This window comes from Phalaenopsis equestris, unplaced genomic scaffold, assembly GCF_001263595.1.
Source record: "Phalaenopsis equestris unplaced genomic scaffold, ASM126359v1 Scaffold232764, whole genome shotgun sequence".
Lineage (NCBI taxonomy): Eukaryota > Viridiplantae > Streptophyta > Magnoliopsida > Asparagales > Orchidaceae > Phalaenopsis > Phalaenopsis equestris.
The window spans coordinates 332,498-346,964 of record NW_018250726.1 but is presented as its reverse complement, the minus strand read 5'-3'; the positions used below and the strand labels follow the sequence as shown (position 1 = coordinate 346,964).

At 34.5% G+C, this 14,467-nt stretch overlaps 1 protein-coding gene across 4 annotated transcripts; it reads right to left on the bottom strand.

Annotated features, from left to right (window-relative positions):
• Positions 1–303: 303 nt before the first annotated feature.
• On the bottom strand, positions 304–5,949 carry LOC110038402 (TBCC domain-containing protein 1). 4 transcript variants are annotated; one of them, XM_020743238.1, is made up of 10 exons: positions 5,332–5,949; positions 4,868–5,008; positions 4,216–4,641; positions 4,004–4,108; positions 3,017–3,157; positions 2,713–2,916; positions 1,617–1,709; positions 1,316–1,427; positions 689–724; positions 304–613 (listed from the first exon to the last, which is right to left on the bottom strand). In XM_020743238.1, the coding sequence occupies exons 1-9, from the start codon at positions 5,818–5,820 to the stop codon at positions 690–692; spliced, it is 1,746 nt and encodes a 581-aa protein (XP_020598897.1). In that variant the 5' UTR covers positions 5,821–5,949; the 3' UTR covers positions 304–613; position 689. The 4 variants fall into 4 exon arrangements, with proteins under 4 accessions (XP_020598897.1, XP_020598898.1, XP_020598899.1 ...); XM_020743239.1 differs by having other exon boundaries at positions 304–599; XM_020743240.1 differs by lacking the exons at positions 304–613; positions 689–724 and having other exon boundaries at positions 1,327–1,427; positions 1,667–1,709.
• Positions 5,950–14,467: the final 8,518 nt, after the last annotated feature.

Genomic DNA, 14,467 nt, shown 5'->3' with positions numbered 1-14,467 from the left:
TTGAGATTCCCATCAACCGCCACAACCTCCCTGCATATCTAGCACAAAAACATTGAATATACTGCGAATGATTCTCACATTACACGTTAGTGAAATTATTCTCTCCATTAATTGTCTTCAATTTACCACTAAAAAAAATGAAACACCTACACATTCCCCAAGTTCATCTTTCAAGCAAAATGCATGAACTAATGAATTCATGAATGTGATTGTATGTTAAAAAAAAAAGAGAATAAAAATTCATTACCATCCTTTCAATTCCTTGCAGAAGGTTACACACACACACACACACACAGAAGTCAATAATAACATTAATAATGATTGCACTATGATTTTTCTATAAACATTAAATTCTGAATAAGATTTCCCGTTTCCGAATGAAAACAGAATACAACTGTATCAAAAGAAGAATCACCACCACCACAGCCAGCTAAAAGATAGGTGGGTGAAAAATAAAACTTACAATAATAAAATCATCTCTATTAAATCTACAAAAAAAAAAAAAATCCTAAAAAAACTCCTGTAATCTTCCAGTCTCCATACACTCAGCTGCGTGTTAGGAAGAAATCTGTGATTTGCATTCGAGACGAGCGAGAACACTGAAGAAAATTGGCTCCAGCACAGAAAAATAGATATTTAGAAAATGGCGCAGATAGCGTCAACTAAAATTCGCCATTAGTTTAGTCACCTTAGAGGCAATATAGTAGCCGTATATTTCCTGAAGCTGCAAAATAATAGCAGAGATTGAAGAGTTCAGCAAGAGAATCATAGTATAAAACAATAGTGCTCACTGTTATTGGCCAAGTGAGCCCCATTCAAAGCATATGAGCCAATGAAAAGATGCGAGATAAGCCCGTGAGGACGAAAGATGCATATTGGTAAAATGAAGGTCATCTACAAGAAGTTGGGTTTCTTATAGTCTAATAAATGCTTGATTTTTATGCTCATAGTAAGCCAAAATTCACCCATTTATGAATCTCAAACACATAACTCATTGGTTAAAAACAAAATATCACTGTTAAATTGTGGAGCCTATTTTGTTACATGAAGAAAACAAAAAAAAAAATTATGCAGACCAAATTACAGGCGAGCACCCAGCGGTCATCTAATATTTACAGTAATTCTATTAAAAGAATTTTGGGATTTTTTGTTGTATTCTTTTGGATAACATAAATTTCTATCAATTCAAAGCGAAATCTACAAAATGATATCGCTGATCTTCTTTACATTTTTGTTCTTTTTGCTCTCGATATTTATAAAGAATCTTACTATTTCCTAACAATTTCGTTGAAGAAGGACCAAATATAAACTTTACCATATAGCCAATCTTTAAAATGTGCATGAAGGGCAGAAGCAATATCACGCTTCTTGTTCTCATCAAGCTGCGCGCTCCTAATAGTTTCCTGGATCTCATTCAGAACAGAGTGCTGCCAGATAATTTTTTAATGTATAAGGCCTTCCACAAATTAAAATCAGAAAAAAGCTCCATTGTTTTTCAAAAATTGAAGCCATGAAATGCAGAACACTTAAAAAGATGAACATAAATGAAAAGATATAGAGTAAGGCCCAAAGCAGGGTAGACATGCATTTGAGATTATTAATTATTAGAATCATACAGTTTTCTTTTGCGCCGCAACATAAGCCTCGGGCAATGGAAATGGGTTACCTTTTGTACTTTCTACTAAATTAGCTCCATACCACTTGGGAATCTGCATACAAGAAGAATGTAGAAAAGAGTGATGTGAAGTCACAGCAGTATTAATATTTTGAGATTGAAAGCAAGGAAAGGGATTAGAAAAATGATAATCCGTCTACATTCATAAGAGATCCTAAAGAAAAAGGGGCAAACTTTAAAACTTCTCAAAACAAATTATTTCTGCATATTCTTTCACATGATGTAGATTTGATTTAATTTTACATTTTAGATATTTCTTTTATTTATGGTTTTCTTGTTTGAGAAGCAGCAAGATTTCCTCTTTGTAAAGAGATATAAAATCGAGTTTGAGCAAATTCCAAAGTAGTTATCTATTCCACGTTGGGCGTGCAAAAGGCCTGAAGAAACTAATCAGACAATGAGTTTTTTTTTAGCTACTGCTTATTGAATTTGTTTTTGTATTCTTTCTGAACCCAAGATAATTAAGATAAGTTTATGGTGCCGTCTGGTAAAGGATTTAACTTAAATATGCCAGAAAAAAATAAATGGGTAAATTTTAAATCCTAGATTTAGTAAATCCAGTTTCTTCTCATTTCCTCCAAGGTCTTAAATTCTGAATTTACTAAATCCTGGTGTTGGCAGGATTTAATAAATCTGGATTTACAGGATTTACTAAATTTGTTACCAGACAAACCCTATATGGCTTTGAATCTCTTTATTCAAATTCATTGCTTCAAGTTCTCCTTGGCTGGATATGCATGAAATCCTGCATAAGTGTTATTCCAGTTTATAAAACTTGAGCACAGTCATTAGGAAACAAAAATGGTATAACCTATAAATAGTAAATATGAAATAAATGGCCACCAACATTTTTTTTTTTTTACAGACTGCTTTCAAGTATGGGCAAGTTTGTCAAGTTTTTCAAAACAAAATTCATGTGACAGCGATGTAGCTGAAAATGGGAAAGCAGAGAGAGGCAGAAAGACATGGAAATATCATCCATATTACATGGAAAAACAAAACAGCAAATCATACACGCCTCAAAAAATAATGTATACCAAAAAGTTAGTAAACTGGTCAGGATCAAGACATGTTGCTGACTCGGACTGAGTATCAGATAACCCGGCAGGATGAGGTAATGAGTCATGAGGATCCACCATTCCCAGCACAATGGGTTCATTCCATCTATTGATAATTGCATTTATACCAACTTGAGACATGTGTTCCAACAGTTGGGGATAAAATGTGTTGTAAGGGGCCACCTATAGAATAAAATCACAGAAATGAAGTCCTGGTTCTTATTTCCTCTTTGAGTAGATTACCATCCACAAAAGATGAAACATAAAACAATCATAAGCTTACTTGTAGTTTATGATTATCTCCCAGTACAAGGGGACTATGATTAATCCCCAGGTAAAAAACACATTCACGGCAATTCACAATGCATATGCGCTTTGCAGCAGCTATAATTTGCACCCTCTCACAATGCTCCACTCTCAAAGCCTGTAAATTTGACAAGACATTACATTCATCACCTTAAATCAAACAATATGATCTAACTATGCACCAATGAATACCAAATGAAATGTTAAAATAAACAACAACACAAAAACAGCTCACAACAACTACTAGTAGCCTTTTGAGCAATTAAAAAAAAAAGGAACATCTGCATACATAACACACAATTCTTATGTATTTACCATCTCACACCTAATCTTTCATAGTTACACACATTGCATTCCAATCTTTAATATCACATAAAAATAACACTGTTACCATTTTTTAAAAGTCGAAAACACCTTTTTATGTATAGGTTTAAAGCACCAAAGTTCTATGTGCGTAAATAGGAAAGTTGAGGTGTAAGATATGTAAATATATAAGAATTGTGTGCTACGTATGCAAACTCTCTCAACAACAATGTCATGCAAGCAAACTCTATTTACTTAGATCAATATGAACAATTATTTTAATACAAGTATGTAGAAGTTCACCATATTGCCAAATATCAATTAATTTGCAACATAATCACACCATCAAAAGATATGAAACAATTCTTTTAATACAAGTAGATTGAAACCCAATTCTTCGTGTTGCGAAATAGCAAGTGATTTGCAATTTGAATTAATTGCAGCATCAGAAGATTAAAGAAGTTTATACTTCATGTGGTCAACACTTTATAACAAAAAGGATTTGGCATTTACGTTTTTATAAGATATAATCCAGGCAGTTTATATATAATTTATAAATTTAAGCAAAAAACTAAAGGAGAAAGCAATTTTATAAGCTCTATTAAACCAGTCACTCATGAGACTTGATAGCAAAAATAAATCATCATAGCATCCTGCGTACCTTGCCAACAGCACCAACAACAACCGTTGCATCAGAACAACCATAAACAGTGGCATAACTCAGCGGAGCCAATATATATATCACTGAATCATGGCAATTCAAAACCTGAAGTGAAGAAATCCATTCCATCAGTGAAATAGTCGTATCCACATGCTATAGATTACTAAATTAAATGTACAAAAACTCCAGTAATATTTTTTAGAGGCCCTCACCTTGACAGGATGTCTTATCGTGTCAGAAACTTGCTTCACTACAGAAGCTTTAGAAATACCGTCTACTATAGTCTGACTCCTCGACTGTACAGTACTAGGTTGAAATAATCCACTCTGCAAACCACTGCTTTGCAGCTTTGCTTTGTTTGCGGAGGCATCCATCATTGTTACATCCACATCATTAATGCCCCCCATTCCAGTTCCTCTTGTAGGTGATTTATCAGCAGCAACAATGTGCTCCAAAGAAATTGCTACACTTCGCAAAAGCCAGTCAAGAACTTTGCTAGCAGACACAGAAATATTAGAGGCATTGTCATCACAGTTTGCAAAGAAAGGACAAGCTTGGCTAAGCGGTATTCCCTCGTGGCCATCGTCAAAGAATTGAATCAGAAGCCCAAGGCGCTGAAAACTGTCCAAAGTTAAAACCTGTTAACATTAACAGGAGTAAGACACAAACATAATGCCAGATCTTGTCCACCATGGACAGCAGCAAGCTATGAAAAAAAAAAGGGAGACAGAATAAAGAAAGAAAAGATGATGAAGAACAAGGCAAAGATGCAAAAATGATAAATTGAGCCAACGAAAGAGATAAATATGAAACGTTACTCAGCGATGAATGGTAAAGAATAAACCATAATGCAACCAAACTAACCAGTGATTCAGCCCCTTCGCCCTCAACTGAGTCAGCCAAAACAGAAACTATGTTTTCCATGTGCTTCTCAAGATATGACAACTGATGGGCTTCTTCATCAGCAGGCGAAGGCATAGATCGGCGACTACTACAGCGTTTGAGCTGCAATTCAACAAAAACCAAGCATAAGCCTGTGAAAAAATAATACACCAAAAAAGCAATCCTCATAACGAACAAAAATTTCAGTTTCTTGTAAGCAGTTAATCAGAGTAATGAAAATAAAACTATCTATTCAAAATTCTACAAAATTCTCTCCAAAGCCAAACCTGTAGCTTGCTCACAAATACTCACCGAAGTGCATCAATACAATATCTTATTCGTAATCAAACCACCAATAATCTCAACCATATACTCTGCATTCCAAACTAAAACATTTTCCAATCCGCGAATACATCACATTTGCAACGACATAGAAATTCCCCAACCTGAATAGGCGTGAGAGCCGATAGGTATCCATCAAACGCAGAAGTCGACGGCCAAACATCTGCAACCGCTGCAGAATCCTTATGCGTCTTGGATACCAGTCTTCTATACGACTGGATGTATAAAAACAGAACGAGATCACGAACATCGACGGAATTCAGATCCTCCGGCTCATACGGAAGGACAGAAACGAGAGTATCCAGAACAATCCCAGCATCGACAAGCGAGATCTGGAGACCATCGGCGAGGCCAAGCGCGTCGACACGGTGTAGAGCCGTGGCATGACGCTGGAGAAGCTTCTCCTTAACGTATATTAGGGTTACGATTCCATCTGTAAAGATTAGCTTCGGAATGGGAAGGAGACCGTACTCGAAAAGCTCGCGCCTCGGCTGCAAAAGGGGATGGGAGTGTCCTCCGCTGTCTTCTTCGCCGGATGGTTCAGCCGGCGAGCTTTTTCGAGCGGAGGTTTCGAAGTTGAGACTTTCGGTCATGGCGGAGGTGAATGGATTTCTTGGTAGTAGGTGCCGGATCAGGAGGGAGGAGGGGAAGCGGTAGATGAGCGGGATGTGCGGGGAGGTGCGGGGAGGTGTTCCGCGAAGCAGGGAAAAAATATTTCATTTGAGTTTGTGAGAATATAACACAGTAATTCAGGTGTTATTTAGATGTTATCATATGTTATTCATATATTATTGTGTTCTGAAAATATTCTTAATATTATAATAATATAATAATATATCAATAACACTTGAATAATGCGCGATAACTTTTGAATAACATGAGAGGAATATTTTTTTATGTTACCGAATCAATTTTTTTTCTCACATTCACATAAATGACATAATTTTATTAGATTCTCCACGTAATTATATATATAAAAATGTAATATTTTTTCGAAGCACGGAGGGCTGATGCTTGATGGGTATGGTCAACGGTTGGCTTCCGAACGCTGTGGGCATCAGAGGCATGTTATCTTATGAAGGTGTGATAATATTGTCATTATATTCAAGACAATATCACATCACAATAATATTATTATTATCTCAATATCATGAATATTATCCGTACATAATATTTCTTAATTGAGCAATTGGTAGAGCTTGATCAACGGGTCAGCTTTCTGGATATGTGGTCAGGCCCGATCTGAACCGTGAGTGAAAATATTTAAATTTAGTACAATTTGTATGGATACTTAATAGAAAAAAGGGGTATTTACGTTCATAAAACTCAATTCTTATGTTTCTACATATTTGACATCTAAAATTTATATTTTTTTCTTATATTTATATCACCCAAATCATTCATATCACAAATATATCACAATTATAATTTTTAAAAAGGGAAATAAAGCTTCTAAGTTCTAATGCATAAATAAGTTGGTATGCATGTAAGTAAGAATTGAGTGATATGCATGTAAAACTTTCGAGAAAATGTTATTTTAAAATAAAATAAATAATTTATTTTGAAATTAGCTCTATTTTAAAAAAATATTGAATTAGTGCTGATAGTGTGACATTTTAAAGCTATTAAAATCTATACCAATTGGCTACATTAATTGTGTGATATTTTAAAGCTTCTAAAATTGTTGAATCTTTTTGGGATGTAGCGTCCCATGTTGTTTGTGGATACATACGATACGAAAAAGAACTCGTAAGGTAAAGGAGGTGATGGAAGAGAGAAAAGGGAGATGGATGAAATTTCCCCAAATGGACCCAGAGTAATTCTTGTACCACTGATTGCTAAAAGAATGACATTTTCCCCGCTTTTGTTTAATTACCAATCTTTAGGGGTCTTTTGGTTTGCTAAAAATGAAACATAATGCAATGTAAAAGGTTTGCAGAGTACTATGATTACAATACATTTGAAATACTTTGTGTTGTTTTGTTAACTGTAAAATAAATGTAGGACTATATTTTTTTTTGTTTGGTTGAAGTAGATTCAAAATAATTTATTTACTTGGGAGAAAGGGGATAAATAGCAACAACACGACAGCGGCGGGCGGGCAGGCAGCGATAGTGGACGATCACGGTGGTGGCGGACAACAACAACGAACCGCAGGCGGGCGAGCAGCTGTCGGCGGACGGAGGCGCCGGCAGGTGATGGCGTTAGCGGCAACTTGCCTATAACATTTTATATGAACAATGCAATTCAAATTTGGCCAAATCAGTCGAAGTTTAACTTCAGCCAAAATGAGCTACTGTGTAAAAATCACATTCATTAACACTTTACATCATTTTTGTAAATTTGCATACCAAATATAGAATTTTCTCAAAACTCTGCAAAAAAAATTACAGCATACCGCTAATTCACTCGACCAAACATCCCCTTAGAAAAAAAGGTTCTTCGCGAGCCAAAAGGAGATGAGAGAGAGAGAGAGAGAGAGAGAGACCCCTTCTAAAGAGGTCCCACTCCATTCATGCATGGAACCCGCACATAAAAAAATAATTGATGTCATATCGTTTGTTCCCACCTTTCCCTGGTGTTCTCTAGTGAAAATTTTAATGTGAAATAGATTCGCAGCCATCGTAATCATCAAGCTATCATAATTAAACCATACAAACACCATCTCTGGCACCTTGAAAATACTTGGGTTCTAAATGCTTGACGACACCCTTAATGAAGGTTGTCAAATATGGTCTCTTACACCTTCAAAAGACTTTTGTTCTAATTGTCTGACGAGGTCTTTAATGAAAGATTTATAGGTGTCTACAGCAGTCATTCTGGTTTCTTCTTATGGTTGGCTTTGTTGATGTAGCTTCATTCTTACCACCCTCTTCGCTGGACTTAGTTCAGACATTTCAGCTGGCGGGCTTAGTTCAACCACTTTAGCAAGTGGCTTTGACAGGTGAACTCAGCTCCTTACGAATGAGCTTCCCTCCATTCTAATATTTTGTATACAAAAGTATTTGTAGTTGTGATGTAAATAAATAACAGGAAGATTTAGATATGAGATACATAAATGAAGGTGTCGAAAGTAGCATGTATGCAAATCTTTTTCTTAATTTATTAAAATTTTGAATAACCTTTATAATTTAATGCAGACCCCGAGATAGTGGTACAAGAGGTTTTATGGTTTCATGTCAAGTAGTAAGTACATGAAGTATCAGATAGAACACTGTTGCTTAATTAAAATTTTTAATAAAAGTTATATATTGCTTCTTTTGTAGTAGATGACATGCTAATCGTAGAAGCAGATATGGAAAAATTACAAACTTAAAGGACCAATTATTAAGAAAGTTTGAGAAGAATGATTTTGCTCTGACCAAGAAGATTCTCAGGATGAGAATTAGCGGGCATAGGAGTGCAAGTACACTAAAATTGCCTTAGGCAGAGTGTTTTAAGAAGATCTTACACATGTTTAACATGGGTGAGGCAAAATCATTTTGCACCCTCTTAGGTAATCACTTCAAGCTATTTAAGGAACAATCACCCAAGTTTGAAGCAGAGCAATTAAAAATGAGAAGAACTCCATATGCTTCAACTATTGAAAGTTTGATGTATTTTATAACATTTATGAGACCAGATATAATCAACAGGTACATATGCAATCCGCACAAGCATCATTGAGAAGCAGCGAAGAGGATTCTTAAATATTTCAAGGGAACAATTAACAAAGCACTTTGCTTCAGAACTGCATGCATTAATCTACAAAGAATATAGATTCAAATCGGGCAGGATAAAATTGGTAGAAAATGTACAACATAATATATCTTCGTTTGGAAAACACAACAATAAGTTAAGTTTTCAGACTGCAGAAGATCGTTGCACTTTCAATCATGAAAGTTGAATACATTGTTATCACTAAGGCTACAAAGAGTTGATTTGGCCGCAGAGCGTTATGGTAGAGCTAGGGAAGAACTAAGAGATTGAAAATCTTCATAGTGACAATATATGTGTTATTCATATAGCTAAAAATGTCATTTTTCATGCTATGACAAAACATATTCAGCTTGGGTATTACTTTATTTGTTCTCTTTTAGAAGATGTCAATTATGCTTGGAGAAGATACACAAATTTCAAAATCCTACAGATATGTTGACTAAGATAGTGACTATTAAGAAACGAAATCTATGCTTGGCTTTAGTTGGAGTACAAGAAGATTGAGACGTGAGGTGAGCCACTTTACATGTGCATGATTATGAAGTTGGTACAGACGTACGGATCAATCTCCAAGTGGTAGATTATTGAGTGTGGAGTCAGCTTGCCCGCTAGTGCCCAACATTAGTAGAATGGGGGCCCTTGAGCCTCACAATGGATGCCTCTGTGCTTGGGTTGTGGGTGCCCCAATGTCTGGATCCGAAGGGGGCAGCGCCCCTATGGCATATGGGGTGCCCAGGCGTCATTAGGGTTGTAATCGAGCCAAGCCGAGTCGAGTACATCATTGTTCGTACTTGGTTCCATATAATTATAAGTTGTTCATGCTCGACTTGAGCTCGCTTTGAGCTTTCATACATTGTTCAAGCTCGATTTGTTTAACTTTTTCAATGTTTGAACTTGATTTGTACTTGATTTATTTATGACAAGTGAGTGAGTATTTAAACGGGCTAAAAATTCAAACGAGAATCAAGTTTTTCATATATAAAATTTAATAACTAATTTTACAATTTTGAGCGTAGTTATTAATTTGTTGTTAGTTACATAATTCTTATTGATAGGACTACACTAGTTCAAATTTTGTAAGTAAAAGAACTAAATTGATCCTCAAATTTATAAAGATGATCATTTACTTAATCTTATTAATAAAAAATAATAGTATTAAGGCAATCCACATTAATGTTGTTGGTAATTGCAGTGTGATGATCATAAGAAATAAATTCATTATATTCAAAGTTATGAAAACTCTACAAAAAAAAAATTTTTATAACACTCACTTTATTTTAAATATCTCATCTATCATTCACTTATTAATAAAAAATATATATAATTAATAATTAAACTAAAAATATTATTGATATAGAATATATTACTATTAAATCTATAATTAAATAAATATTAACTAATTAAATTTAATTTAAATAATATATCACATATATAATGCGAGCTATTATCGGGCTTAAAATCAATTATTTAATAAGATACTTGTTAAGCGATAAACGAGCTTGTTTGTGAATATAAACAAACAAATTCTACTATGTTCATGTTCATTTTGTTTAAGCTTCGAGCATTTAAAAATTGTTCAAGCTTGTTTTATGTAATAATTTGAACGAACATGAACGAACCTTAATCAAGTCAAGTTCAAGCTGTTCATGTAGTGCATTGGTTCATTTACAGCCTTAGCGCCAATCTTCCTTCAGCACACCGAGAACTTGTATTTCCAGCACCCAGACAGTTTTGTGACTTCAACCGGAGCGAGCAGAAAGACAACGCCCGGGAGTGGCGCTACGATCCTATAAGCAGTTTGCACATAGTTACATATTTAAGCCATCATTTCATGAAGGATCATATTCTTGCACGTTGTATTCTTGACGATATGTAATGGGTGCGAAGTTGCTAGAGCTAATCAATATTGGATTTCGGCGAGTGTATTATGTTCATGGGATCAAGAAAGGAATAAGCGTGAATTGTTGTAAGATCCAGTGGTACAAAGAGTGGATCTGAGTGGTTTAATTCTGTATTATTCGGTGGCACTGAGATTTTTTTCCTTTCTCGAGATTTTTCACTTTAATGATGAGTCTTTTAATGGTATCGAGAGCTGGTTATCAAAAACATGCGAGAGTGGCAAAGATAATATTTGGGGATTTTTGCTTTCGGTGAGAGGATGGGGACAATGGCTTGATTTAAATATAGTCCTCAAAGCCAGTTTAAAATTCCAGCTCGAATCAGCGATTCAAAACGTGAAAATAGAGGTGTTTTACATCGCTACAAAATACAAATGGTATTCTTTAGCACACATTTTATAAATGATGAAAAGGCATTGAAGAACATAACTCTATGGATTTAATATAATAGATAATAATGGCGGCTCATTTATAATTTTATAAAATTAGCAGAAAAAAAAAACACATGAACTTATCAGATCACACGGTTGGTGGATTGCCACGTGGTTACTGAAGGGCCTTTTAGTAATTTAGATGTCCCATTATTGTTCTGGAGCTTCTGTTCCTGACAGCCATTTTCATTCTCAGGAAAAACTGGTTTATTGTGCTCGTAATTCCCAAAATATCCCGATACAAGCATCTCATCCCACTTCGAAATAGCCAACAACACCATCACTCACATGTCTAACTGGGTCAAGCCAACTCATGAGTTGGTTCAAATTCGACTCGATAAGTGGCTCGTCAACTAAATTCAATGAGCTAACAAAACCAAGCTCAAGCTAGATCCGACTGACTCATTAGCTGATGAGTTGGCTCATTTTAAACAAATATTAATATAAAATATTCTCACAGTATATTAAATTTAAAAACATAATTTTAAACTATTAAAAATATTTTAAAAATAATATTTATATTTTATATTAAATAATTTCTTAATACTTTATATTTAATTAATCATTCTATTTATGATTTCATTATTAATGGACTTATGAAATGACTCAAATTTATAGATTTAAAATTTCAGCTCAAGCTCAAATGAGCTCAACTCGCTACCCAACTATCCTGATGGCACAATCGGCAAACAAGTGTACGGTTCACGGATTCTCCTTCGCTTGCCACGTGTCAACACACACCGCCGTCAGCTTTCTAGCACCTGCGTCGAGCATGCGCCTCTAAAGTGAAAACGCACCCACACTTCTTCTTCTTCTTCGTCTTCTGATGGGGAGAAGTTGGTGGCTTTTAATGGCGATTCTCACTGTTACAATGGCCTTTTTACAGCTTACTCTATTCTCCCTCTCTTCTTCTCCTTCTTCTTCTCCTCATGGTGCGCTCAATCAAAACTACCATTTTTATTGTTTATCATTTATTATCTGTTTGAAGCTACACTGTGGGAAGTTTAATGTTTCAGGTTTGCGAAGACAGGACATGGTGTGTTCAGAGCAGAGCAAACATGAGGTAGATAAGCAATATGGAGTTTGTTTTCTTATTATTCTGAACATTTTCGTTGTATTGAAGTTTATTATTTTTTGATATTTTACATAGCCATGGATTTCATCCCCGGACAGGGAGTCAGCAAGGCAAGTTCCGACAGGCCCGGACCCTATTCACCATAATCAAGCTCCTCTTTTCCCTCATTTACCCTGATTTTCTTTTTTTTGTTGTCTTTCCTTATGTAAGAAAACAATGAAGAAAACAGATTAGTATTTGTTTCTGCTTGTCTTATGTTGCATTTTTATCCTTTTGTAGGCGATTTGATTGAGGTTTAATGGTGGCTTTTTACATGGGGAATCATGAAAATAGGAAGATTATGGCGATTTTCCTTTTTTTTTTTGCTTATTTTGGTTTGGAGACAGCTTGCTAAAGTAAGTTAGGTGTTAAGAAAAACTGCTATTCTCTGATTTGCTCATTAATCCTTGGCAATTGTTAACCTTTTGAACGAGCAAAAAATATTATGTTTGGAGTTCGTGCTCAAGCTGTATTCGGACAATGAGTTCGAAGTCTGTATTCAAGCTGTATCCGAACAACAAATGCGAAAGCAATTTTTTTAATTTTTCTACTCATTTTATCCATATTTACATACATATTGCTCAATTTTTAAGTAATTATATATCGAACACCTAAACTTAAAAATTTTTATATCACCTTTTCTACGCATTAAATGCTTGATTCCCTTTTTAAAAGTTAAAATAATGATATTTTGATGTAATATAACAATTTTGGGCGGTATAAATAAAAAATCCAAAGTTTAGGAGCTAGATATGTAAATACATAAAATTAGGTAGTATGTATACATAAGAATTAATTGATGGGTTTGTTGACTAGACATAAGAATTAATTAAATTGCAGCTGATAAGTAACCGTGATTAGTTATAGGTAACCAATTGCAATTAATACTTGGAATATTTATATGCATACCACACTCCTATGTATTTACATATATAACACCTATACTTCAATTTTTATATATATATGCCACTTTATCTACATATGAAAAGTATATTTTACCTTTTGAAAAGTTTAAATGGTGGTATTTTTAATGTTATGGGACAGATTTGGATGGTATGAATGTAAAAAAGTAAACTTTAGGAGTTAGATATGTAAACAGATAGGAATTGGGTTGGCATGTATGTAAATACTTTTAAGCATTAGTATTATATATGTACAACTGGAAGCAACTGCCAGGAACCAGCAGCATACAAAGCTGGATGGGGACAATTATTAGAATTTTCTATAGCTCCAAATTCATAGAGTTTAACAAATAAAAATAATGAAAATTGCTCTCTTCATATTTATTTTAATGTGTAATTAAATCCTTAAAAAATCATTTTTAAATATTCTTAATTCTGATTGATAATAGGCCCTCATTTGAATAAATAATAATAATTTGATGGGTCGTCTTATAGGCCACCACGATCAAACCTATTTGAACGACAACTAGAGACGATCACAAACAATGAAACTTTGATTCTTAATGCCAATCACATAAACAGCCAAATTAGTTCAAATGAGATTAGAGTGATACAACATTTGAATGAGTTATACCAAAGTGTATTTGATACAATACTACTAAAAATAGATATTATTTTGTTTGATAATTCTAGTGATTTTAATTTAAACCCCCACTTCAACATTATATAGTGGCTAGTGAGATTCAAACAAACTCAACACATTATCAACCTTAATCTTGTCCTTATGAAACACTTAACACAATGTTATCATAGCTAAATATCAAATGTAGTTGCACATAAAAAAATGTGCCAATATTTATCCTAATGAGATCTAATAGTCTAGAAGAAAAGAGTACGATGAAGGAAGATCCACAAACAAAAGGCTGTGAGGTTGAATTATCCTACTGAGTGAAGTTGTCAGAGCCAAATTTAATAAGATCAAGACCAAACTAACCAAAAGACTGATCAAAGACGACTAGATGATATAAAAATATGTCATTAAGATAGAAACAATGAAAGGACATCTGAGCTAATTGTCACAGGATAGTCGATCCAAGGAAGATTTGATTCCATTACATCTTCAACAATCTCAAAGACATCCAGATGCCCCTTATCAGGGGTCATGATCGACGATCAGACCATATTAATCGATTGAC

Excerpts from the sequence above, each read along its gene's own strand:
- LOC110038402 (XM_020743238.1), bottom strand. The coding sequence starts at position 5,820 with ATGACCGAAAGTCTCAACTTCGAAACCTCCGCTCGAAAAAGCTCGCCG. Across the intron at positions 3,158-4,003 it reads TTGTTGGTGCTGTTGGCAAG|GCTTTGAGAGTGGAGCATTG; the intron begins GTACGCAGGATG and ends TCAAATTTACAG. Across the intron at positions 1,428-1,616 it reads TTGCGGCGCAAAAGAAAACT|CACTCTGTTCTGAATGAGAT; the intron begins GTATGATTCTAA and ends ATTATCTGGCAG.